Source organism: Diorhabda carinulata, chromosome X (assembly GCF_026250575.1).
Source record: "Diorhabda carinulata isolate Delta chromosome X, icDioCari1.1, whole genome shotgun sequence".
In the NCBI taxonomy this organism is placed as follows: Eukaryota; Metazoa; Arthropoda; class Insecta; order Coleoptera; family Chrysomelidae; genus Diorhabda; species Diorhabda carinulata.
In genome coordinates this window covers 56,918,894-56,945,940 of record NC_079472.1, presented here as the reverse complement: position 1 = coordinate 56,945,940, position 27,047 = coordinate 56,918,894, and the positions used below count along the sequence as shown (strand labels likewise).

The window sequence follows — 27,047 nt, the reverse complement described above, 5'->3', positions numbered from 1 at the left end:
CTCACATCGACCCACCTTTTGACGAGGATCGTCGATCAGAACGATCGTAGTTGCTATGTGGAACACCCAAAAGAGGCGCCGTAAACGCTTGGTGGAATGCACCCCTTAATGGTTTTTCGAGGATGTCTGTGTACATCTGTTCAATGTATGTCAAATCAAATCAGATTTAGATTAGAAATGTCAAATACTCCCAACCTAAAAAATTATGGATTAATAATGAAATATAAACAAACCAAATTTTAGGCTTAAATATTCCTACACAAATGTTTTATCATTATTTATTCTGAAATATAATATGTTAATATCGCAGTTTCGTCTAATTACTTTTGATTTTACTAATACTTTGTTGAAATTTAAAATAGGACCTGGACAACAATATGGGGAGATTGGTGCTTTGTATGGAATTTCTTGTAACCATAAGACTTTGGCAAATAATTTCAAAAACAATTTTTATAAAATGAGTAAAGAACATCCAATGTACGGACGAAATACTGGCTTAGGTTGGGAGAATTGGTGGAAAATATTAGTTAAGGAATCTTTTAAAAGCTGTGATCTAAATATTGAAGATAAAAAGTTAGATGATGTTGCATCTCATCTCATTAATATGTACAAAACTTCCAAAGTATGGCAACTGACTGATGGAGCAAATGGACTCTTATCTTATATCAGAAGTAAAGGTAAGTAAACAAATTCATGTTTTAAATACGAACAATATTTTCCCTCATTTTTAGGTGAGTATTATCGTCCAAATCAATGTTTTTTAAATTGTTACATGTTTTAGGAATACCTATGGGAGTGATATCAAACTATGATCCTAGACTAAGCTCTACACTAACTAATACAAAATTAAGGCATTATTTTCAATTTGTGATAACTTCTTATGAAATAGGATTTGAAAAACCCGATCCCAATATTTTCCTAGAAGCAATGGCAAAAGCAAATATTAGAGGATTACAGCCAATAGAATGTTTACATATAGGTGATCAAAAATGCTTAGACTATGATGGAGCAAAAAAATGTGGATGGAATGCTATTTTAATAAATGCCGATAAAAAGAAATATCCTGATATTAGTGATAACTGTATATTTAATAGTTTATTTGATTTACATTTACATTTTATGGAAACATCTAAGGAACCTTTATCTTCTCAAAAATTTTAAATCAAATCAATATATTGTTTTACTTATAAAGTTATCCAGTTTTTATTGTAATATTGATTTGGGACTATACTTCCAGTGAAATAAACTATTATTATTTCTAATTAGGGAATTGTTGGTTATGTATTTTGCCTTCTTGGCTAGTTCATAAGGGTGTTGAGAATTTAGTGTAAGTCATCGGGAAGAATATTGTGTAAGAGTTGTGAAAACTGGAGCTCATGATTTATTGTCTTGTCTTCAAAACCTATATCATGTGACTAATGGTTCAACACGCAATGACTGGCTCCATCGAAAGATATTAAAATGTGAAAACCGCTAATTTTCGCCTTGAGAGATGTTTTTAGCTAATGTATTAGCCAATACCTTGTAGAGTGACCTTTACATACATTTTTGGACTTTTTTTTAAGTTCAATAACGAATTGAGGTTTCTTTGTTTGATAAGACTGTGGCAAATTGACATTATTAGATATTTTTCCATGGACACAAACTAAATTCTCATTCACAAAAAAATTTATGGAAAAAATAGTATTGCCAATATTTTATATGTATGTATATATAGAACAATCAAATAAAATCGTTAATAAATGAATGGGAGCGTGTTGGGAAAAGCTTGGACTATTCGATTTTTTACAAAAAGGGGTGTGTTACATATAACCCCCTGTATATTCTAATTAGATTAGATTTTGAATCCGTTTACTTCTACAACTTAGCTTTTAGGTAAATTTTTTCTCCAATCTGAACTTTTTCTGTATTTTGTTCTGAGATATGTACCAGGTTTGTTCACTTTATGAGGGAAGTATGAGCCTCTATCATTTTGATAGAAGTATTCAAAATAAAAAACGCACTGTACTGTTTACATATTTAATCAACTATTAGGTAGTTACAAATATAATGAAAACTATGAAAAATTTTATAACAATAACGATTTCAAAGTACTAATTTTATTCATAAAAAAATTCGTTGTAATTGAACATTTACAACTTCTACTACATTTTTGTTGCAACAACAACTCCACAAATTTATTCATACAAGAAGATAGAAAATCGAAAGTTTTTTATTTATAGGACTTCTGGTCCTGCTTATATTGAAAAAAAAATTTTGATATTATTTCCTACATAAATCTTGTTAATTGATCAGAGAAATATTCACAAACCAATTGAGTCCTGATAGGAATTCCAATGAAATTGCATAAATTTACAAATGTCTTAATATACTAAATTCAAAATAACATACAATATCTTCAGTTCCCATTTGTTTTAATTCTAGACACCAATTTGTGTAGCTCTGCTACCAATTTTTGTCCTCTACCTTTTTTTAAGCACAGAACGAGGGTTTCTATACAGGGTGACCAAAAACACAAATTACAGATACTAGATGTGATTTTATATCCATCTAACCTAATGTAATTTTATCCCAAAGTGTTAAGGTGTGTTCTGACCTCAGCATTCATGTGTTAAAGGAAAATAAAACACACAACACACTGGTTCGTGCGCGAAAATCATCAATCCAGTTGTTCTTACAAATTTATAGTGAGTATTGTTACGAACATGTCCAATACATAGGCTGTGAAGCCGGTCCTGTCCGGTTATAATGGAATTCTAATATTTGGCGGCCCGTTTGATATACAACGAAATTCGTTTGAAGTTTATTTTTATATGTTTTTATCATAGCAGATTAGTTTACATTGTTTTTTTTGAACTAATTTTTAGGAAGGTCTTTTCATTTATTTGTTTCTTTTTGTTTACTTTATGAAATTCTAGAAATGTGTATTCTATTATATGTTTAGCGAAGTTAGTTTATAATAAATAGTCGTAGTGAACGAAACGAAGTACAAAAATAAAAATAAGTAAGAGACATTGTTTATGAATTCACCCCACTGATAAAAATTGTATGAATGAATTAAAAAAAAACATCACAATATGTTATACAAATGGCGGCAATAAATGTTGTTAGGTGTGGAACATGGTAGTAATGCAAATACTTTTTTAAACAAATAAAAAAACAGGTGAAGCGACGGTGGATCAGTTACTTTATCGAAGTAAAGCGTCTAACTAACGACGAATCCCAAAATGCAAGAGGAGAGGAGTTGACACTTTTTAGTAGCCATATGATGTCCTCCCTCAGAAGCTCAACATATGGTAAAAGTATGTTCCTCACGATTCACCCTGTACTCTACACTGGAGAGTACCATCTTTAAAGCGCGCTAGCTCTCTTGAAAATAATTGACGGTTAATAATAATAATTTGTTATAAGGTTAATATTTGTAGTTAATATCTGACAGAAGAGTTTCTGAATATCCTGTATAAATTGAAGGAAAGCGTTACTTTAATCTCGTGGTTTATATATGCCTACTATGTTACATATCTTATGGTGATTCAGATAAAATCTCCATGGGAAAACAGAGTTTCTGACCGTCTTGAATGTATAGTATCGTAATAATAAATTCCTCATATTTTTAGAGAGGAAAAAAATGAAGTTGTTATATGCAAAGTCAGCCACACCATTTTTGAATTGCACCGGAAAAGACGCCAATTTCTGAGCACCCTATATAAATTTTCTGACAAATTCTGGCTCCATCAGGGGATGAGGCTAAGTACTTTTGATTGAATCCCGTACATTTCCCATGTAAAATCAGATAATAGGAATACAAACAGTCACATTAAGAGAAATATCCATCCAAAACTTGGCTTGATATTCTGCTTTTGTCGATTATCCCATTATTTATAAGACACCTCATATAATAATCATAGATATGCGAAAAATATGTGAAGACATTTTGAAACCATCTCTTTTTTTTGATATGAAATACTGGCAGCAATAATATACAGATATCAAATTTTGCAGAAACAACTTATAAAAACTCTCCATAAAACATTTTGTTCATTCTTTAGTAGATTCTATTATATCTTCTGAAAATGTTATATTTTGACATGAAGGAAGAGAAGACGACCATTTACCGTCTGGTAAACAGGTAAGAATTATATCGGAGTCCGTTGCAAATCCTTCATTGCAAATAATCTGCAACTCATCTCCTGGGTCGTATGCGAATTTCGTAGGAGAGGTAAAGCCGTTTTCGGGTTCTCCAGCATAAGAGCATTTCGGTCTACCTAAAATAAAAAAAATATTTTTGTTAATTGTTATTAATAATCTGAGACTTCCCTCAGCATAATTAACGTATACCACGAGGACTCAAAATAACTGGATTACCATCGTCGTGTGAAGAGCTTTGGTAGAGACGTCAGATGTCGCAGTTCATTACCAGTTTAGTGTCGTCTTCGATATCGATGTGGTTGGTTCTGTTCGTAGGCAGTAATTTTTCTGCTAGCGTTACTTTCTTCTTGTTTCGTTTTTATGCTGCCGAGTTTAGATGAACAACGTGCAGCTATGATATTTTATATTCTACTTGGTGAAAATTTTGCTGTTAGATACAGTTTACAAAGATAACGCTATGAAAATACTCATTTATATGAGTTCTTTTCACTGTTTCAAAATGGCGACATGCCGATTACTCACAAACCTCATTGTTGACGCCCATCAATTGACCGAATCGACGAAAATGTTGAAGATCTTGTGCTCACAGGCTGTTAACCCACCCACCAGGTTTATCAGTGCCTAGAGACTAGTGTAAGATATATATGCCGCTCTTTAAAAATAAAATTGGCAGGAGAGCGACTGGCAGATATGTCGTGACTTATTAACTTGGCCCGATGTCCAAGATATCGGTCGCCGAGAACATGATACGCATGCGGTACTTGCTGATGCATAAATAAAAAGTTGTGTGTGTAATTGCAAGTTGCAACGTGTTTCAGTAGCATTCATAATGTCATGCAGAGAAGAGCCCGGGTCTTCGCACAAAAAAGTGAAGTTGGACGACAAAAATAAAAATAACTATTGTGGATTAACCCCACGGGAAGTAGAGACTATGCAAAAATTAATGGAAGATGATGATATTTCGGATAATTAAGAGGACCCACTTCTTGATAGTGGAAGTGAATATTTGCCAAGTGGAGATAGTGATGGAGAGAGCGATGATTCAGAAGAAATTGAAGGAGATGAAGATATAAGCTTATAGCAGAATGAAAACTTAACTGTATGTTAATTGATGTACATATCAACTGGACAACAAATGAATTCGTATACATATATTTGATGATAGTAAGAGTGGAGTAAAGAATGCTGTATTGACGGAAGATTCCTCGGCAGTAGATTTTTTTTAAGTCTTTTTACAGAAGATATAGCCCAATACATAATCTATACAGAATTTTTTACATTTCTTGATATAAAGGAAAATTGGTCATCAAACTCACTGTTACATTCTCCAATCTTTAAAAAAAAATGTCGCGAGACAGATACTCACAAATTCTTAGAAATTTGTATTTTTCTAATAACGATGAAGCCAAAACTGGTGATCGATTGAATAAAATGAAGAGGGTTTGACACAAATCAAGCAAAGGTTTTTTAAGATTACATATTCTCCGGAAGAGAACATTGCAGGATTGAGAGTAACTGGAAATATTGTGGCTCAGCTAATCAAACCATATCTAAACAAAGGTCATTCCCTGTTTACAGATAATTTCTATAGTAGCTCAATCTTGTCAAATTTTCACTTTTATAATAAATCTAATTCGTGAGGGACTGCTAGAGCCAAGAGGATTCACATGCCTTCTTTACAAGAAAAACTTAAGAAAGGTGAGGTGGACTGGAGAAGTTCTGATTTTTGTTTGGTCCTAAAGTGGAAAGATAGACGAGATGTCATGATAATAACCACAATGAATTGCAATAGAATGGTTACTCTTGACAAAATTGATCGTATTACCAAAGAGCCCATACAAAAACCCGGATATGTGACTGAGTATAATAAACAAATGGGAGCTGTGGGCCGGACAGACATGATGATAAGTAGCATCGATTGTATATGGTACAAAAAAGTATTTTTCCACACAGTAGATATCTGTGTGCTAAATACCCATGCTATGTTTTCTATAAAACAAACTACACCGGTATCGCTTGCAAGTTTCAATTGGCTCTTCAGATCTTCAGAAGGTAGTTTTTCTTTTTTGGGGATTATTCACATGCATTGTTTGAGAAAGTACCCATGACTTTTTACTGCGTTTATTTTAATTTTAGATACGAAAACGGAACCAGCAAACCAATGCCGATGACAGCTGATATATCAAGATTAGTGGAAGGCATTTTCGTACGTTGGTTCCAGCAACTGCAAAGACAAAAAACGCTTCCAGAAGATGTGTTGTATGTTCACATACAAAAGAGAAGGAAAGAAAAAGAAAGGTCTCTAGATATATGTGTCAATAATGTAACGTGGGTTTGTGTGTTGTCCCATGTTTCAAAATCTTTCATACTAAAGAAAAATATTAAGAAATTTTTTTTATACCTTGATATAGTTTTGTTGTAACCGGTTTTTCTAATGTATCAAAATGCAATAAAAGGTGTTATAAAATTAGTGCCAGTTATCATTTTGTTCTGACCGATATATATGCCAACTGTCCTCCTGGCATGCACAAAAGTGCCGTCTGTGTGGCACAAAAGTAGAAAGTAAGTACCGTTCTGAAAGGGTTAGACGACAATTGTAAACTTTCAGTAAGTTGTGAGTTACCCTGGAGCTTTCTCAGAGAATTTTAACGGAAGATATGGACATGCATACAATGTCTGACCGACAACATCTACCCGTACGATGGGCCCAGACTTGGGTCAAGTATGTATAACTCTGGCCCTAGCTTGGAAGCCGTTGATGGGACTCTGGAATGATAACAATGTCCCTCGCTTGGTTTGCATGCCTGAACCAGGCCTGGTTGCCTAGATAAACCCAAGACTGTTCTTTCAACCCCGGCTCATGCTGGTTGTTTGTAAAAATAGATTTTTAATATATTGTTAATCAAATTATAGTTATGTGACAAATCTTTTTTATTGTCTTTTATGTATAAAAAATTACTTTTAATGTAAAGATATCTATTATGGATAAGATATCAGAAAAAAACTTTATATAGTTATTCAAAGTTCTGCCTGTTGACTATAAGATGCCCGAGGTTGGAAGTTACCCAGACTTCAACCAGGCTTGGGCCATTATACAAGGCAACAGGTTTCCCGACATTGGCTCAAGCTAAGTCCCGTCGTTCAAGTCTAGGGGCTCCTACATGGGTAATTTAAACATGTCATACTTTGAAAGAAAAACTTAAAGCTGATCTAGATTTTATATCAAAGGTTGTTACTGGTAATTAGTCTTGGTACCATAGTTATAGCCCAGAATTAAAGCATAAGTCAATACAAGACGCCATCATCAGCCCATACAAAAAAATGTCGTCCATTCAAGCAAACAATGCTTATTTGTTTCTTTGATGTCAAATGCGTAGACCAGACAGAATTTGTTCTCCTATGTCAGAGTATCAATTGAAACTCTTTCGAAGTTTTAAGCTAATTTGTCAATACCTTGATTGCGTTGCCCCACGAATTTTGAAGACTATGGTTTATTAAATAATATTTTTCTCTCATATTTTTTCAACTAAACCAAATTATTCTTTTAGAAAAGAGTTGCGTTTAGGTTGAAATAGCAATTAAATGGATAAATATATGTCATCAAACTTTATGAATCTGAAAACTTACAAAATGGTGGCGGATGTGACCAGTTTCCAGTTTCAGTACAAATTATACTGGCTTCTCCTTCTAAGAGATGGGCTCCAATACACGCAAATTGTACCAAACTTCCCACTGCGTATCTACCACCATCCATACCGGGCGCTTCGGATTGTATCAAGTGTCCATTCGCAGGTAAAACCGGTGGCGAACATTGTATTGCTAGAACGGATTATAAACTGATGTTAACTTACTTAAAACTTACATATATCAAAAAAATATATACACGAAACGTAAAAATAAACTGAGTCGAGCGTGCCTAATCTCTAGGAGCAACGTATCTCCGCTAGAGGCGACTAGGAATTCGAAAGCGATTTAATTTGGAATCCCGTGGAAGTGTAACCTCAATACTTCGATTCCAAAACGTCTTACCTAGATTCGTTTAACTGAGGAACAGGAGGGAGTACTATGAAACAGTGCGGAAGGTAGAAAGACATAGTTATCTTGGTTGATTCTTAGACGTATATCAGGTATATCAGAGAGGATTGTTAATTATATGCTATTAGAACATAGAAAAGGTTATACAATGTTTTTCAGGTATAAAGCTGGATCCATATCCTAGACATGAATCAATATACATTTCTCTTTAGCTCAGCACAAAATGGTTACTTTTCAAAAATAGAGAACTTTTCTCGGGATCTACGTCATGCTCCTATGTTTATCTAATATGATATGATGATGATGATTATATGGATTAATAATCCATATGATGTCAATGGCAATTCGTTATCCAAAGCTGGTCTTCTAATTAACAATAAACTTTGATTTAGCCTAAGAGTATTTCAAAAATATAATGATTTGAACAATAAAACCAAACGCATCCTGAGCACACAGTCAACACTATCACAACAACAGCCATTATTAGACTTTCTGATGTGCGTTCGATAACCAAGTTATCTTAAACAGTTTGTTCATTATTAATATAACCAAGGCTTCCAGAATTTTCAACTTAAACCAAATGCAGTATATTAATTTTCATTTACATTGAGATACTTCCTCAGCATTACCTTTCTGTGTCTAGAATAATCGTATCAAGATAATTAACTACGTATAATGGATTTTTGGTACCATGGAAATAAGATTACTTACGAACGCATTTCGGTAGAGACCCGGACCAATTACCACTAAGCTCACATTCGATTCCCGGTGGGCCAATCAATTTATATCCCCACGCGCAACTGAATATCGCTTTTCCTCCATAATTATTGTCGTGTTCTTCGATTTGCAAATGGGGTTCCCCTAGTTGCTCAGGCAAATCTAGAGATGGACATTTCACAAGCTCACATTTCGGAACAGGAGCAGACCATTTACCTTGGAAATAAGATAAAATCGTAGGACGTCGACATAAACGTACAAAAAAATAATAGTATAATAAATTTTCCACATAAACATCTCACTTTTGTGAGAGTAGCATTCAGTGATTGCTTGTCTAAGCAATTGTCTATATATTATGGGACAAAGTTATGTCGGGTTTGTAGTTGAAAATAAAACACTCGATGACCTTTTGCCAGCAAAAAAACTGAACCAGGTGCGATTGAAGATCATCGTCATTTCTAAGAGTTTGACTATTCAAAGAATTCTGCAAACTTCGAAATAAATGGTAAGCAGATGCTACCAGATCAGGGCTGTATGAGGAATGTGGCATCACTTTCCAGCCAAGCTCCAATAGTTTCCCACCAGTTACCAAAGATATGAACCTTCCTAATTTAACAATTCTCGTTGTTTTTCATTGATTGCTTCATCCAGTTTCATTAATTATTGATAGTAAATATCAGAATTGATCGTTTGGTTCCATGGAAGCAGCTCAAAAAACACAACATCTTTGTAATCCCACCAAAGTGACAGTATAAGCTTTTTTTGTTGTTTTTCAGCTTTTGATGTGGTTTTTGCGGGTTCATAGTGTTTGCTCCATGATCGTTTTCGAACTATGTAACTGTACAGGACCCATTTTTCATCGGCAGTGATGATTCTTTTTATTTAAATGAATTTCTTTCAATTCGTAAGGTACACAAATATCAAGCTTCTTAACTAGACATTCCAATTGTTATGTACGATACATGTAGTAAGCCTCTTCGCAACCTCTCGTACAGTTATATGATGATCCTCTTCAATTATGACTTTGATTTGGTCTTCAGAAGGCCGACCAGATTGTTGCTCATCTTTGAGGGGAGAATCTCCAGAACGGAATTTTTTATAACAATTCTGACACGTGTTCTCTGTTATCATGCACTACTTGCTTCTAAAGTTACGTCAATGTGACCAGTATCACGTGACAAACGGCAAAGTACAGCACTAACATAAATGTACTGTAAGTTCTTAGTCATTCCTTTCAGAGAGGCAAAAAATTTATCACTACTAAATTACGGAGAAAAAATCTAAATTCACCATTAGTGTATGGTTCACCATGTCGATGGTGGATATTTTCTGTGATTATGAGTCGTCAAATTACTTCCAATTATTTATTTATTTTTTTATTTTTAATGTTGCAACTACATGAAGTAAATATTCAAACTCGATTTGAAACATCAGAACCAAGTTCTTCTATCCACTTAAAAGCGAAACTCATCCGTTGACGAGATATTTTGCTCAAAAGTATCTAACATACCATCCATTGCGTTTTCATTTTTTATAATCACAAACTTTGTAGCTACAAAAAATTATATACTTGTATTAATTGGTCGTATGCCATCTTTGAAGCCAGAAGTTACACGTTTGAGCTGTGCTTAATATCGTAAAGAATTCATGAGTTGAAAACTAGTTTAGTATTTTGTTTAGACTTGTTTTCTATTTGGCTATAAAAGAAATAGAAAAAACAACGAAACTAAAAATTATATTGGTACAATACTCACCTGAAGCTTGACATGTTAAATTAGCTTCGCCAGAAACAACAAATCCTATGGGGCATTGGAATGTGGCTTTATGTCCCAATCTTGTTCCTTCTACTCTAACGCTGAGATGCATTCTCGATACTGAGATTGGTTCACAATGAACGGCTGGAAATAAATAATATTTTTTTGCCCAGAAGGAAATCTGATTTAGAATATTGCTGATAGCACCTGATTTTTTTATCTGCTCTAGTAAAAAATTTTATTATTTATTATTTTATTATATTAGTATATTTTTAGCTTAATATATTCCTGGAATTATATCTGATGTCACATTCTTATACTAGGTTGAAAGGAACTGCTCAATTACATGCTTTAAATTCAAAAGGAACAACGAAAAGTAATGTTCTTTTAAATAACATTAAAACAAATGAATTTTAAAAAAGTATCAACAATGTAATCAACTTCGTAATTAACGACATTTTGCCACCAAGTGAGCAAATTTTCAATGCTTTGCTTAAAAAATCAATTGATTTTCAGTAGGACATCTCGAGATTTTGGGCAACTTTCCAATTTTTATTTTTTTTGACATCAAAAAGTATCAAAAAAGTAGTCAAGTTTTTAATTAACAGCATTTCGCCACCAGGGGAGAACATTTTCAATGCTGGACTTAAAAAATGCATTGAATTTATGTAGAACATCTCGAAAATTTGGGCAACATACTAAGTTCCAAATTTTTGGCTATAAAAAAACTCTGTAATGATCGAAATAAATGGAAATCCTAATGTGCGATATCGGAAGAGTGTGTTGAATGAAGTAATATCTCCCACCCAAATTTATTGATTTTTTCTACGGTTTCTCTTGCACAGTGTGGCCCTATATTGTCATGCTGCAGAATAACACCTTTTCTGTTGTAAATCACCAGATAATTATCAAGTAAAGATTGGTTCAGTCGATCCAATTTAACTTCTTTAACAGTTATCCAGATTTCATTACTTCAAATCAATAATTCCTCATATACAAAGGAACTGTTTTGTCATGTAAAGCCTTCTTCGGAGACCTTCGTGGAAACTCAGTTGAAGAGAGCCATAGCCTTTTGCGTTCAAAGGGATAAAAAAATGCTTGTATGTGAAGCAATTGAAGCAATACGTTGCATGTGATGGGCCCCCTTTGTTCTTTGCGGACGGATTATTGACCAAGTCTATTTTTTTCCAGTCTGCTTCAAATGTTATTGAATAGTCGACCAAGGCTGCCCAGTGCATGTTGTTTTCTAATGCTGTTGATCGGAACTTAAAGAAACATATTTGGCATTTATGAACATCTAATGCAAAAAAGTCGAATATTCAATTATATTATATTCAACTGAATTCTAAACAACGACTGACCGAAAAGCATATATCTCATATTGTTAAGTTGGCATCGTTGTCGAGAAAAATGGTTCTTTGTCTGCTAGCCAAGACGATTCGGGAATGAGAACTGGAAGTTGCCATGTTAATATGTAAAAAAATGAATTGAGAAGATATAATGTTAAAATAACACTTAATTGATTGTGGAAGACATGTTAAAAATACCTATGAACTACTTCTTTGGAGCTTGTCTTACCTATTACAACAAGGTTTATACTATTAGTGATTCCTCGAGGTGTAGCGCATGTGAACGTTCCTGTATCTTGTGGTTTCGCATAATATATTGATAACCTATATTTCCACTCACGTTCTTCGGGAGCAATTGCCCATCCTTTAAAAACAAATAAAAAAATCAATTAAGTTTTTTAGAGACACAAAATAGAGTGTGATTGCGGATATAATTTACCTGTAAGATATTGACCCAGTGGTGATGTCCAAGTCCAATCTGGAGAACCCAATCTGCGTGAAAATATGCATTCAAAATGCAGCGTTGATCCTGGAAATACAGCCAGTTCTCCGCCAGGTTCAGCTGAAGCCGATCCCGACGGAATTCTAATTAAGATAGAAGGTGGAGCATCTTCTATGGAAAAAATGAGAAAAAATCTTTGGATGAGATTTAGAAGATAAGAAAAAATAATTTTACCAGTGAAGTTTGTTAAAATTGTTGTTGGTACACAAGATGGAAGTCTTGAAGACCATTGTCCATTTTGACATTGCGGCGTGGGAGTACCCAATAACTTATACAAACCCAGTTCACTACATCGAGTGTGTAATTTCGCGGCATGCGGAAAAGTCCAACCTGTATTCTAGAACAAGCATGTGGTGTAAGAAATTGAATTTAATACAACATCAAAACTGTCTTAGATAAGTTACCTATCGCTCGATTCCGTTCATACACGAAAATAAAAATACTGACGCATAAGAAAAATACGAAATTAAAAACAACTTTTTCCACGTTATTTTGGAATCCTATCTAACCAATAGAGAAAAGTAACCGAATAACCGTTCGATTATTTCACAATTGCATCAGAGGCACCACAGGGAAGCGCGCTTGGTATTGATCAGATAAACCGAAAAAGATTCTGGAGGGATCAAGTAGAAAGAATACTAGAAGACAGATGGGCAAAGTGGCCTAAAACTCAGAGACTGAATACACGCAGACCTGTAGGCAGACCACCAAAGAGATGTACGAGAGCTGGAGTTCAGCCTCTCAGGAAGATCCAAGAAGAGAGCCAAACGTACAGGATTGAACACGACCTGCTCCTATTGAAAGAGGAAGAAGAAGAAAAAGAAGAAAACTAAGACGATGATAATAAGCAGAAAACACATGAGATAAAACTAGAAGAATCAAACATAGAGCAGATCAAAAGGTTTAAATATCTTGACATGACATTAACCCAAGGAGGACTGTAGCAACTAAAAGATTATTGAACGCAATTAAGACACAGTAGCTAGCACACAAAAAATACAAAAGCAAATAAAAAACTAAATTTGTAAAAAGTAACAATATTGACATTTGGATTAGAAGCATAGGCATTGAAATGACAGCAAATAAAGAGAAAGGAGTCCACACAAAAATCAACTCTAACAATCTTTAGACCTGAAAAAGGTGTAGGATTAAACGCGGCTTTCTTCTTACGATGCTATCACCCTACTTCTGTCTGAGCCGTTTGCGCAAGTCTTTCAGCTATGAATTTTGTCTACGGCCGACCGACCATTTTCCTTCGATCTTCCCTTCTATTATCTCATATCGCTCGTCCCTCATCATATGTCCTAAGTACTGCAACTTTCTCTCCTTGATTGTCGTGAGAAGTTACTCATTTGTTTTACGACCTCTATGTGTGTCTTATGTTCCGTCCAGGATATCCGCAGCCTTCACCTGTAGGAGTACATTTCGAACGCATCAATTTTCTTCTCTGTGGCCGCATCCACGATCCAGCACTCGCATCCTTACAGAAGAAAAGGGGAGATGTAACAACGAAGCATTCTGATTCAGAGTTCCAGTTTGAGGTTGTGATTTGCTAGAAGTGTCCTTATGTTGTTCAGAGTTTTCCGCGTTTGCTCAATTCTGGTTTCGAGTATTGGGTCGCATTGTTGGTTGACGAGCGTTCTCAGGAATCTTAGAGATGACACTTGTTCAATGATCTCTCCATGGAGTTTCTTTCTATTTTTGAAAAAACCAATAGTTTTGTCTTGGACGTATTCATATAAAGGCCGAATTGCTCGCTATATTCCACAATAACTTCCATAAGAAATTGAAGTTTTGGCCACTGGCCACTTCCACGGTATCATCATTTCTCAAGGGCTCCGCTGAATACTGCCTCAGAGTAGAGGTTGAGCTCGGAAACTATTAAGAAATATAACTTACATGTATGGACACATTCCTAAACGTCACTAACAAATGAGGGTTAATATATTCGAGCTTGCAGTTTCTAAATAAGGGCTGGAATCTCCCATTATCTGCAAAATAAATATACAATATATTTCGAACCCTTAATGAATTGGAGAAAGTTCTAAATTATTTTCGATTAAAAAATAAAAAATCTTAACAAAGCTCTCTACGTAATTTATCGATCTTAAACTATCAGTACTATAAGTTTACTTAGAGCTGAACTGAACTTGAAAAAAGTGTCGTTTTTTGAAGCATTATGGAAAAAACGAAGAAACTTTTTCGCAATATTAGTCACAATGGATGCATCACTATGGTGTATAAATTAAAATAAAGAGCAAAAAGTGAAGAAAAATTTCTATATACAACCTTTAACTGCAGTTTTTACCAACCATATTTTGATATGCAACATGCACAATTTTAGTGCAAAAAGAAACCAGTGACTAAGTACTAAACAAAACTTGTTAGTACCACAACCATACTGGTTCTAAAAATATAGGTATTTTTTTCTTACCAACTTTCCAATACTAAAAAGCTCCCGTAGCAGGGTCGGATTAAGCTGGGGGCTTGGGGGGGCTATAGCCCCGGGCCCCAGGTCCAAGAGGGCCCCATCATTTGGAAATCATTCTGTATTTTTTGATGTGTTGATACCACAAATCTAACGTATTGATATTATTTTGTGAATTTTTCCTGGTTTTCGAATTCCTTAAGGGGGCACCGTCATTATTTTAGTCCCGGGCCTTATAAATCTTAATCCGGCCCTGTCCCGTAGTGTTATTTAACTCACTAGTTGAATAAATTGTCTATATTATGGTTTTTTATTCCATTCTTGGGTTTAAGTTATTCGATATTGTTAAATATGGTTTTTATTTGAACTGGAATCTTTAACACTTATAATTATTACTTGTATTATACTGTTAGTTGATGCAGTGCTTGCATTTTATAGTGTTTTATATTTTTTTGAGAATAGTTTACCTCGGTACGTATTATACAAACATGAAAGTAGTGAAAAACGTTTGAAAAGTTACGAAGAAAAGTCAAGAACTTCCATAAAATTTATAAATTCTTTTTCTATATTCTCTTTCCCAAAGTTATTACAAATATCATCGCTCTTTTACATCAGATTGAACCTAATTTGACATAGTTACATCTTATTTATTCAGAGAGTTATATCTTGACAGGGAAATTATTTGTTAACATACAGTAAAAAAAGTTTCCGTCAAAACCGCTAGTGGCTAAGGTGGGAAAATCTTCAGATAAAATTTTATTCGCATAAGAATATTCAATAAAATTGGAAAATCCCCATCTGTATACAGCTCACCAATCCAAATGTTCTTTGGAACCATTTTATTGAAGAAGTTAACACAAAAATTTTGGAAAATAATATGTTGATTTTCAACGTAACCTTCTTTTAGCTCCATACACTTCTTCCAGCGAGGTTCTATGCCCTTATTATAATAAGAATCGTCAAGCTTCTCAAAATAGTCATTAACTGCCGGTATAATCTCTTCATTGTTGGAAAATCTGGTGAATAAGGACCATGAGGTAGCAATTCAAACTTCAATTCATTAATTTGGACCGAAGCAATAACGGATATGTAAGCTGGTGCATTGTCTTCATGAAACACTTTCTTCTTAGCCAAATGCGGCCTTTTCCTTTGATTTCTTCGCTCAAACTTTGCAATAAGTTCGCATAATACTCACTACTGATAAAAACCGACCTGACCTGACTGCAGATCGAACGGTTATGTCTTCTTTGGAGCCAGCTCTCTCTTTTCAGTCCATTGTTTTGATTGTTCTTTTTTTTTCGGGTGTGAAGTGATGGACTCACGTTTAATCCATGGTTTTGAAACGGCGCCAAAGTTTGGCTTCATTTCTGCGAAATCTTGCCAAAAATCGATGGAAAGATCTTCACGACGCTGTTTTTGTTCTATTGCGAGCAAACGCAGCTCCCATCTGGTGCACAGCTTTCTCATGTCCAAATTTTCAGTTAATTTACAATGTACTATGTCTGTTAGCTCACACACTTTCAGTCGACGGTCATCCAATACCGCTTCGTGGATTTTCTTCAACATTTCTGGAGTCGTCACCTCATTTGGTCGATCATTTCAATGCTGGTCTTCGCAGCTCATACGGCCTCGTTGAAACTCTGGTTCAGTACTGTGATAGATACGTCTGGTAGTTTTTGAAAACTAACCAAACTTTTTCAAAAATGCATTCACCTTCAACAAACGCCCTTCTCAAAAAACTGCCGTCATAAAACGATATATTCAATCCATCGACTCCCCTCATCTCGTCCGATTGGATCATCAGTCTTCTCTACTGATCGCTATTCTTCCTACTGACTTAATTTTAATGGAAGAGTTCGAATTTCTCTTCTTCTTTTATTCCATAGGAAAAGCATTGGATGCTGACTCCGGCAGCTATATAAATCTTCTTCTGGTAGTTTTCTTTGCAATTTCTCATATTTTCTTTTGATCCATCTTTCGGTAGATCAACTAGATCAACAGGCTAATTTTTTGCTGGAGCTTTTTTCGATAACTCATGGCAGTGTATATACAGCATTAAGAAGTTGAGGATGGGTCTGATGAAGTGCGTCTTCTTCTTCAGATTCAGCTTTGTTCGTATTCCGATGAGTCTCGCCAGTTTTTTCCTTGCCTTCCTCTCCTTAAGGGAGTAGGATGCAGTAATATTATATTAGTTTGTGCCCTTCAGTTTGTGCGAGGAGGATTCCTAAAGTACCTGGACTGACCTAGAGCTGACGGTAGTTGCTTGAAAAGTAACATTATATTAGAAAGTACACAAGTACTATATAGCATATGTTTCAAGTTTAAAGACGCCACGTTGTTTAGTATTTGGTTGGTGGCCAATAGTGAATGTTTTAAGTGAATTAGCCCAACCAATATAAAAGCTGAACTAGATTCTACTCTGGATGAGACTGCTGCTTCATTACCAACAGTAAAACATTGGGTAGCAGAGTTTAAACGAGGCCATACGACCTTCGAACACCAGTATCGCTATGGTCGACTTAATAAGGTGACGACTCCAGAAATGTTGAAGAAAATCCTCAAAGCGGTACAGGATGATCGTCGACTGGACATCCGAGAGCTAGCAGACTTAGTAGGCATTTCAAAAAGTGAGGTACATCGCACATTAAAAGAAAATTTGGACGTGAGAAAGCTGTGGGTAAGATCAGTGCCGCGTTGACTCACAACGGAATAAAAACAGCTTTAGTTTTACCTTGAAAAATAAAAATGTGAACTTACTGAATTGTTTTTTCATTGCATAAAATGTTTGTGTATATTTCAGAAATTGCACGCTAGCATGTGGTATGTCACAAGGAAATTTGAGTAAAAATAATTTCAATAGAAAAAAAAGAGCTCACCTGTTTGATCAATACACAAAGGACCGACCCATTGACCGGCGATACATTTGATCTTACATAATCGTTGTTCGCCTAACGGTCCAATAGATCCGGAAAATTTGACTTCTCTAACATGTGAATATTCTTTTTTAATACGGGTTTCTCCCGCTTCGGTTTCCGAACCATTTACTGCCAATTGCGGAGGAGAACAAGAATCAAATGAAAAATCTGAAAAAAATTCTTTGTTTTAGAAACTATTTTAAATACAATAATTGGTCGTAGAAGCTGAGTTCTTCACGAATAAATTGCTAACCTACATCTATGAACTCACAATTAAATTTCACTTTATCTATCATTCATTTCCCTTGTTATGAAAGCTCCTTTTGTTATTTATTTTATCGCTTAAAAACTCTCAAAACCAATTTTTTGATTTTACACAAAAAACTCCCTTCCTATTCAGTCTCCACCGATAACAAGTGATTTTTTTTACAAATTTTCACCCCCATATGTTGAAACAAGCAGTGACAAGTTTAAACCTGCTCAGGCTTATCGATCTGCTAATATAGCCGCTTAAATAAAATATTATTCAACAATATCTCTAGTGAAGCATGAAATTTGAAGTTTGCATCTTTTCAAATCGAAAAAGTTGCCGAAGAAACTCACAAAATGCAAAAACTAGATTGCAATGAACTTTTGGATCACAGTTGCTAACCGTTCCAGATTTTCCGGGACAGTCCCGATTTTCTTTCGCTTGTGTATGTGTTCCACTTGTCTGCCCCCGAGACACGGACTATCCCGTGTTTGGGAGTTAAGCTTTGAAAATGTAACAGAATAGTTGATTCTTTGCTACTAAATCGAAATTATTTTCAACAATCTGCCCTCAGGAACGAAAGTTTAAAGGAGGAAGCCGAAATACAATGGCAAAAGCTGGTTTTATATTTTCTTTCTTTGGAAGATTATTGTCCAAATGCGTTGAAACAACTGCCAGCCTTTGGACCAAGATCAACCAGAACATTTGATTACTCGAAACCACCGTCTATCTTCATTTCTTGCTATGCGCCACCATAGAAAAACCAAATGAAGTTTGTAGCTGTGAAACGTTTAAACGAACAAACCATTGTTTTTCAAAGTGCAGTTTTCTATTTACAGTAATTTTATGACAACATTTGCCACTATTGAGATATGAATATTGATTTCAACGACGATAACCTTTTAAAGAAAATATCTTGTCTATCCATGACAGAGGATATCTCTTGTGAAAGCCTTTTAGAAGCTGCCATTGAACTATGTATTGAGAAAATAATCTCCGTATATCTTCTATTCAAAAAGCATCCAACCAGTTTTTTCTCAAGATAGCAAACGTTCAACTTTGACAGTTCAGGAGAAATGGGGTCAGTTTTTCGCTAGGGCCAAAGAAGCGAATTTGAACGCACTACGTCGAGAGGGTATTTTCTCACATGCGGTTCAAATGGACGAAATCCAATAACCCCAGAAACCACTGTAGCGTGGATTTGATAAGAGCGTGGATTCAGTGTCCCGGATTTCTGTCGCCCGGAGTTGTCCACCCTATTTTGGACTCTAAAGCTTTCTTGTCTGTCCATATCCACTCAATCACCGTGTGACTTCTTGCAGGAAAAGAAAAAATGTGCTCGAATAGAAACGTTTCCACATTATTGAGAAGACCTTTAATTACAAAATAAATGCTTTGTAGAAATAGTTTCATTCCTAGAAACCATTCATATGGATGATTTCTAGGAATATTAATATTGGGATATTGTTGATCAAACGTAGAATTTTTAATGAAATTAATTCAGATTTTATTGGATTTTTAGATCACACCTCGTATATATTATTTCTTAAATATGAAACGAAACTGCAAAATATCGGCGGGATCTCTCTTAATGATACACGAATGCTCCTCGCCTGTTCAAATTTATGTCAATCAAAAAGTTTGAGTTGAGAAAATTTTATTTTAAAATCTTAATTCGAACTTGGAGGTACTTTAACACCTAAAACCCTTTTCAAACTTAAAAATCTTACACAAAATGGATTTATCTGATGAAAATCTTCCTCCCGCAAATAAAACTTTGAAGTTAGGAAACAGGAAAAAATCACTGGGGGCCAGATTTGGTGAATTTGGTGAATGGTTAACTATATCTAATTGCAATTCGTGGATTTTATCCATGACGATGAAAGAAATGTGATATTGTGCGTTGCCCTGATATTGTTTTACCTTTTTATATATAGTCGATAGAAAATGATCAACTTCTATCTATAATGTGACAGAAAATTTAATGAACAATTTAATTAATCGAATTGTTTTACCCTAACCGGGGAGCTTCACTGATATGAAACCATAGAGAACCTGTTTGAGATTACTAAACGACCTATGGGAATTGACCAACACCAAGCAACTGTTAATTGAAGCTCTCGTTAGAGAATAGAATTAAGACATGAAACTTCAACCACATGCAAAACTCTGTGTACAGTATGCTTCGTGTAGAAGCTGTAATTGTAGCAGAACTAAATATTAACAATAAGTTTATTAGATTTATGCTGATGTATATCATACTTTTATATACAAATAATAGTATATTCTTCACGAGTGTTTAATGAAAGTTATTATTCACCAGGTGAAATTTATCGAGAACAATAACTCATTATACTCGTATAGAACACTACACTTTATTCAGGACTTCTGAATATTTCTGTTGAAGTTTTTTTGATGGAAAATTTTGTTACATTATCAGAAACACCATTATTTTATTCTGACAAATATTTCATACAATATATCATAAGAATTAACACAAAAATCATTGAACAGTTTGGTAATTTAAAAAAAATGTGTTAGTGGTTACAAAGTTATCCGTATAGGGTTTTACGATGGGCCCAGTATAGGCGCAAACTTGGGCAAAGTATGGACAACACTGGCCCTAGCTTGGCAGCCGTTATTGGTCCATACTTGGTGTGACTCTTTCAGCCAGGATTGGGTGAATATGGCTTGGCTTGGCTTGGCTGGCTATATAATGGCCAGGTCTAAGCTACCCAGACTTGAACCAGGTTTGGGCCATTATTGGTCCTGTCGTTAAAGTCTGGGGCTCCTACATGGTATTGGTATTTGATTTGTGGCACATTAAAAAAAGCTGATCCTAAATCTTGTTAATGGGTTATTGTTGCGAAAAATTTGGTTAAGAAACAGATATACCTTACAACTTCAAGGTCCCGGGCTCTATTCTGGTATAAGAAAAACTCACTTTTTTGTCAGACATTTGGATTACATGATAGAATTTGATTTGTAGCAAAACAATTTAATATATCTAAATCAAGAAAGCTTGTGAGAGTAGTGATTAATGTTTTATTTATGACTGTCGTGGTTAATGGGTATTATTAAAGTCGAGCAAACAGACTCATAATGGGTAGATTAAACAACAGTCGTGGATATATACTCCAAACATTGTTCTGTGATGCTAATAATACACTCTTATAAATAAAAAAATACTTACAGAATCTATAACCAACCATTTCTTCAAGTAAACTTGTTAAAAAAGCAAAAATCCAAGTAATGGCTCTAATAATTTGGTCACCTACAGTTATAGATAATTTGAGGGTCGTACGTGTAGCTACAGAAGTAGCAGTATTGAATTATTCATAGTTAAACTATTTTGGGGGGGGTCAAGTTTTCGTTGGAGTATCGTATCAGACTACGACAATATCAGAAATGCTACTAAATTTCGGAGATCGAAGAAAAAATTTCGATACATTGGGAAGTAGGTACAATTAAAAAAAAGAGACATAACAGACTGCAATAACAGGGGCATAGCATTGTTAAACGCGGTACTGAAAGTCCACGAGATTATCTTAGATAACAGACTGAGGAAAATCATAGATAACCAATTAGAGGAATCCTAGTAGGCTTTAGGAAAGTACACAAGATAGATTATATATATGAAGTGTGATTAAAACAGAAATAAATGCACTTTAGATATTAAAAGGAAATTTAGAAGGATACATTATCTCGTCAAAAATAATAATAAAGTATGTTAATGATATCAAAACTTTCCAGCTTTCCCATCTAATATCGATTACTCCAAAGCATAAATTTAAAACTTATCTTTGATGTGGTAAACGAATTTCACATATACGTTTCCAAATGATCCAGAAATTTCCACAATATTGCACTAACCGCGCTCGAGGGTAAATAGAGATGAGCGCCCTTTTTATTTAAATAATCTAGTTTATACTTTTCGCTCGCTTGACTAATCTAACTCCTTAGCTATACAAAAAATATTACTCTTTCAAAAATATATTGTATATCGTAATGTTTTGTTTCTAATTTATTTAAACTTGTTTTAACGGTGGAGTTAATTTATACCCAATGTTCATTTATTACTTACTCATTTAATTTATTTACATTTTTCACACTTAATACACTATTTACTAAACAGTGCACTAAGTCTTATTACTAAACACTGATCTAATTTTTAATATATTAATTTATTTAAACACACTGATCTACTGGTCTATCCCGATGTGTTTGGGATGGCATCAGATTATTAACTGACTTTTTCGCTGATAAACAAGCGTCTATTCATACAAAAACAGTTTCTAGATCATTCGGTTCTAGAAAGTAAACAAACAAATAAAGGGCCCTGTAAATAAGTCATAAGAAAACTATATCAAAGCTCTATATTCACGAGGTTTGTACCCCGCGAATCCATCAAATTTTCGATTATATTGAAATAATCAAACAGGGCAGGTTTCACGGTCCATATTGTGAACGATTTCATAACAATATGAAATTATTGACTTCAAAATGAAATTAATCATTATTGATACGTAAAAAAATTACTAATGTGAAATATTACTTTTGTTTCTTTTTTAAATTTAAATTTCTGCTCTTAAGTTGGAATTTCGGTACTCGTTGGTGATCTTCGTAGTGAACACACTTTTTACTCTACCTCTAAACACCCAAATCACACTGTCTAACGAACGTTTGTATAACCAAGTTAACGTTTTTTGGAATTGAAGGTAGACAGTAATTACCAACTATGATTGATATTTGACAAACACAAACTGTTTATGGTAAAGAAATTATTCAAAGTACATAATTAGAAGCAAACGATCCATGTGTGTAATTTTAACTATTACAATGTGATACATCAAATAGCTCTGCTCTTTTACAAATAATTTCTACACGATTAAGCTCGTAGTGATTCGATGGTAATCGAAAAAAAAAATTATATCTACGAGCCGTTTATTCAGTCGAGCATGCAATTTTCTCGATGTACTTTGATATTTATCACTAATTCTGCTTCAATTACAACATAATCATCTCAAATTTTTTATTAAGCAAAATCACGCTACGAGGATTGTTCCAGAAGTACCTCGTCTGCTCTAGAGATGGCGGTAGTTGCTTGAAAAGTACCACAATATTAGAATATACACAATCTATACAGCATATGTTTCAAATTTGAAGACGCCACGTTGTTTAGTATTTGTTTGGTGGCCAATAGTGAACGTTTTTAGTGAGTTTGGTAAAAATTCGGTCATCGTTATGTGATACAATTCTTTTATTTAAAAAGCATTAGCCCAATCAATATAAAAGCTGGAAAAGATTTTACTCTGGGTGAGACTGCTCCTTCGTTATCAACAGTCAAATATAGTAGCAGACTTTAAGCCTTAGGACCTGCGAAGACCAGCAATGAAGTGGTCGACCAAATGAGGTGATGAATTCAGAAAGGTTGAGAAAAATCCACAAAGCGGTACTGGATAATCGTCAACTGAAAACGCGCGAGTTAGTACACATAATAGGCATTTCAGAAAGGGCGTTACATTGTATATTATTGTATTGTATTATTGTATTGTATTGTATTATTATATTGTATAAAAATTTGGACGTGAGAAAGCTGTGCGCGTTTGCAGACAATGGAACAAAAACCGCGTCGTGAAGATGTTTGGTTTGTTTAACAAAATTTTCATAACCATTGATGAAACGTGGATCCATCACTACACACCCGAAACAAAAGAACAATTGAAACCATGGACCGAAAAAGGAGAACCGGCTACAAAGAAAGTAAAGACCGTTCCATCTGCATGCAAGGTCATGTCATTGGTTTTTTGGGAAGCGCAACGGCGAGTATTATGCAAACTTATTGCAAAGTTTGAGCGTAGAAATCAAAGATAAACGGCCTCATTTGGATGAGAAGAAAATGTTGTTTCATCAAGACAACGTTTTAGCGAAGAAATCAAGCACCAGCTCACACATCCATCATTGCAATGGCTTCTTGCAACCTAATCGCCAGTTTCAGCCCCATTGGATTTTCTTCTGATCACAGACTTGAAAAAATAGCTCGTTGGTGGAAGATGTTCCATCAATGAAGAGGTGATATCGACAGTTATTGACTATTTTGAGAAGCTTGACAATTCTTTAAAAAAAAGGTATGGAACTTTTTGAATATCACTAGGAAAAGTTTTTGTGATTTATTTGTTGTGCCGGGTACTTCTGGGACCATCCTCGTACTTTCCTCCAGGAATCTATGGTCACTTCTTACTATTAACTATTACGAAAAGTTCTTATTTCTTATTGCCGCTTAAAAATCTCCACAACAGTTTTCCCACTATTTGTGAATTTTGAGATTTTATGAGCGAAGTTTTGCCAAATTACGAAATTTCTTTTATCGCTAGATAATAGGTTTCTGCTATTATATCAATATTGATTTCCTGTTATCGTTTGCCAAAGTAAAATTTTTGCAAATGTTAGACCAAGACTTCACATCTCATGTTGGTAATTACGTCGTTGTTTTCGATTTTTTGATCGCAGCTAATTCGAGAACAAATAGGAAAAATAGCCTCCGATCAATGTAGAACACAAATCAGTACATAGGCAAAAATGAATATCATACAAAAGGTACAGCACTTCTCGATTTTTCAACAGTCTCCCCTCTTATCGTCGTATCTTTTTACCAATTCTCTCAATAAAAAATGGCTGTATTTCAATCAATGTGGCACAGCATTTTCAAGTTTGTTCATCGTCAGAAAAATACTGTTTCCGAAGCAACCATTTTTAATTTGCACAAAACTTCTCCTCTCCAGTTTTCGGACAGTAAACTTCAGAAGAGAAAGTCGTTCCACCCATCATGAATTCGATAATAAAGATTCCTTGAGTATCTCTGAAGACGATAACCATCAGCTTCCATCAGCAGACAAAGTTCCACAGACTTTCCTCGGTCAGATTCGAGAATTGGTATGCTCTCAAGTTCTTCCACTATCCACTTATCTGTTCACAATCCTTCCCAATAGTATAGTATCGGGCACAGAACTTTGGTAGCCTAATTTCTCTTTGACTATCTCACAAAATGATTCGAGTAATATTTCTAAATTAGTCTAAAAGTTTGGAAATTGTGAAATTACGCCCCAAATGAATTTTTTTCATTGATTTATTTAATGAGATTATCACTTCCTACTTCTTTCTCTTTATAATTCGTCATGTTCTACTGTCACAATGTTTGTCGCGTGTAAGGCTCACAAATCACGATGAATATACGTTGCTGACAGTTTTTTTACACAAAGAAATCTTATAATTTCACGTACCTCAAATATCTATTGTGTCTCTTATTTTGAGTACAACAATCAAACATTTGACCCTACTATGCCGATGAGAAACTTAGTCACTCACATGTTGCTCGTAAATTTGATTGAGCGCTTTGTGAACCGGCCGTACGATTCAGAAAGCGTTTAGTTTTCGAATCGCCCTCGTATATTTCGAAATTTCTTTATTAATAAAAAATTATATACTATTTTGAACAGTATTTGTCATTTATTGTTAATTAGTGATATGATTTAACGACGGATAGTTTTATGTAAAAGTAAACATTAACATTCACACTAACTTTTACACGTAGTAATAAACAATGAAATTTACTCACCATCTTGAGGTAACTTTGTTGAGGCCGGCGATACGGATATTTTGAAAATAATACAAATAAAAAAAATATTCTCCACCAACCGCATCACAAACACCCCAACGGTTTTCTATCGTTTTGAGCCACTCAATTTGTAAATACATCACAACTGTAAACAGAATAGATGCTAAACTCTCATTTACGAACTGATATATATTCGAGCCCACACTTCTGAATTGCTTCGGAGGGTTGATTTGCTCGAAATCGCATTAGGCTATGTATCTAAACAGCTGATTCGAATTGACGCAAGCGTTTACGCCGACTTAGCGTAATTTCTTTTTCCTGCAGGATCAGGAACGAGAGGATAACTCGGCAAATAAAACAGGCCGGTCGATCTAGTGCTTTATTATCCTGCCATCGACACGCATTTCCACTTCTGATGATCCTTCTTCTTAATACATTATTTCTTAAAATGGGATAAAAGCTTACATAGTAAAAAAGATTATATTAAATGAAAAAAAATTATTCCGGTTATTATTTTTTTCAATTTTCAACTTGATCTTTCACGCAGAATATTTCTTATTATATCTTGCTTTTGCCTGAACATTTTAAATCCAGGAAAGTTTCGATTATACTATGGAAACTTCGTACTATCAGATATTGAAATAGGATCTTAAAAGTGCAAATTACAATTAAGATTTAGGTTGTACGAAAGACATCGTGCCACGCTTTGGTTAAGTGAGAACTTGCTTAGTTGATAATAAAAAAGCTATCAAGATAAAGTTGTCTAAAACATTAGCTTTGATAGCAAATGGTGTATTAAAATCTGAAGGATGATTCCGATTCGATTATATCTCTTGTATTGGACACACAAAATAAAAGTACAAAAAAACCGGTTTGATAATGAAATCTTATTTTATCCAAATGTTTATTTTTCATTAACTCGATATAATCTTCTTTTCGAATTGCGAAGTTTTGATGGTTTTGGCGCTAAAAGGGCAAACATACTGTCTTCAAATTTAACCTGGACTGACCAAAAAAACGTTTTTACGTAATTTAATACGAATATTTATTTTCACCTTAATCCGATTTTACATACACTTGTTGTGAGGGATGGTGGTAAAAAATCCATGAATTGTCTGTCCAGAAATCTGTTCGTTTACGAAGAATTGCTTCACATAGACACCTCAAAACGACCAATTAGTACCCTTTACTGACGTTTGACTGTCTGGAACGAACTCAGGGTGACCCATAACGCGTCAGTCCAAAACACGATAAAAATAACTTTGATCTTCAACCGACTTTAACGTAGTTTCTCCGGTTTTGGCTCTTTTTTAGGTAGTTTCGACGTCATGAG

General features: G+C 34.5%; 2 protein-coding genes across 3 annotated transcripts; one reads left to right on the top strand and one right to left on the bottom strand.

The window, feature by feature from the left end:
- Positions 1-110: 110 nt before the first annotated feature.
- Positions 111-3,012, top strand: LOC130902339 (rhythmically expressed gene 2 protein-like). Its single transcript, XM_057814416.1, has 2 exons — positions 111-677; positions 782-3,012. Exons 1-2 carry the CDS (start codon positions 296-298, stop codon positions 1,159-1,161), a joined length of 762 nt encoding a protein of 253 aa, XP_057670399.1. The 5' UTR covers positions 111-295; the 3' UTR covers positions 1,162-3,012.
- Positions 2,006-26,008, bottom strand: LOC130902323 (locomotion-related protein Hikaru genki). 2 transcript variants are annotated; one of them, XM_057814386.1, is made up of 10 exons: positions 25,715-26,008; positions 17,811-18,017; positions 14,406-14,497; positions 12,681-12,843; positions 12,444-12,617; positions 12,234-12,368; positions 10,656-10,799; positions 8,896-9,117; positions 7,777-7,968; positions 2,006-4,265 (listed from the first exon to the last, which is right to left on the bottom strand). In XM_057814386.1, exons 1-10 carry the CDS (start codon positions 25,797-25,799, stop codon positions 4,039-4,041), a joined length of 1,641 nt encoding a protein of 546 aa, XP_057670369.1. In that variant the 5' UTR covers positions 25,800-26,008; the 3' UTR covers positions 2,006-4,038. The 2 variants fall into 2 exon arrangements, with proteins under 2 accessions (XP_057670369.1, XP_057670370.1); XM_057814387.1 differs by lacking the exon at positions 2,006-4,265 and adding an exon at positions 4,664-6,373 and having other exon boundaries at positions 25,715-26,002.
- Between the last annotated feature and the right edge of the window lie 1,039 nt (positions 26,009-27,047).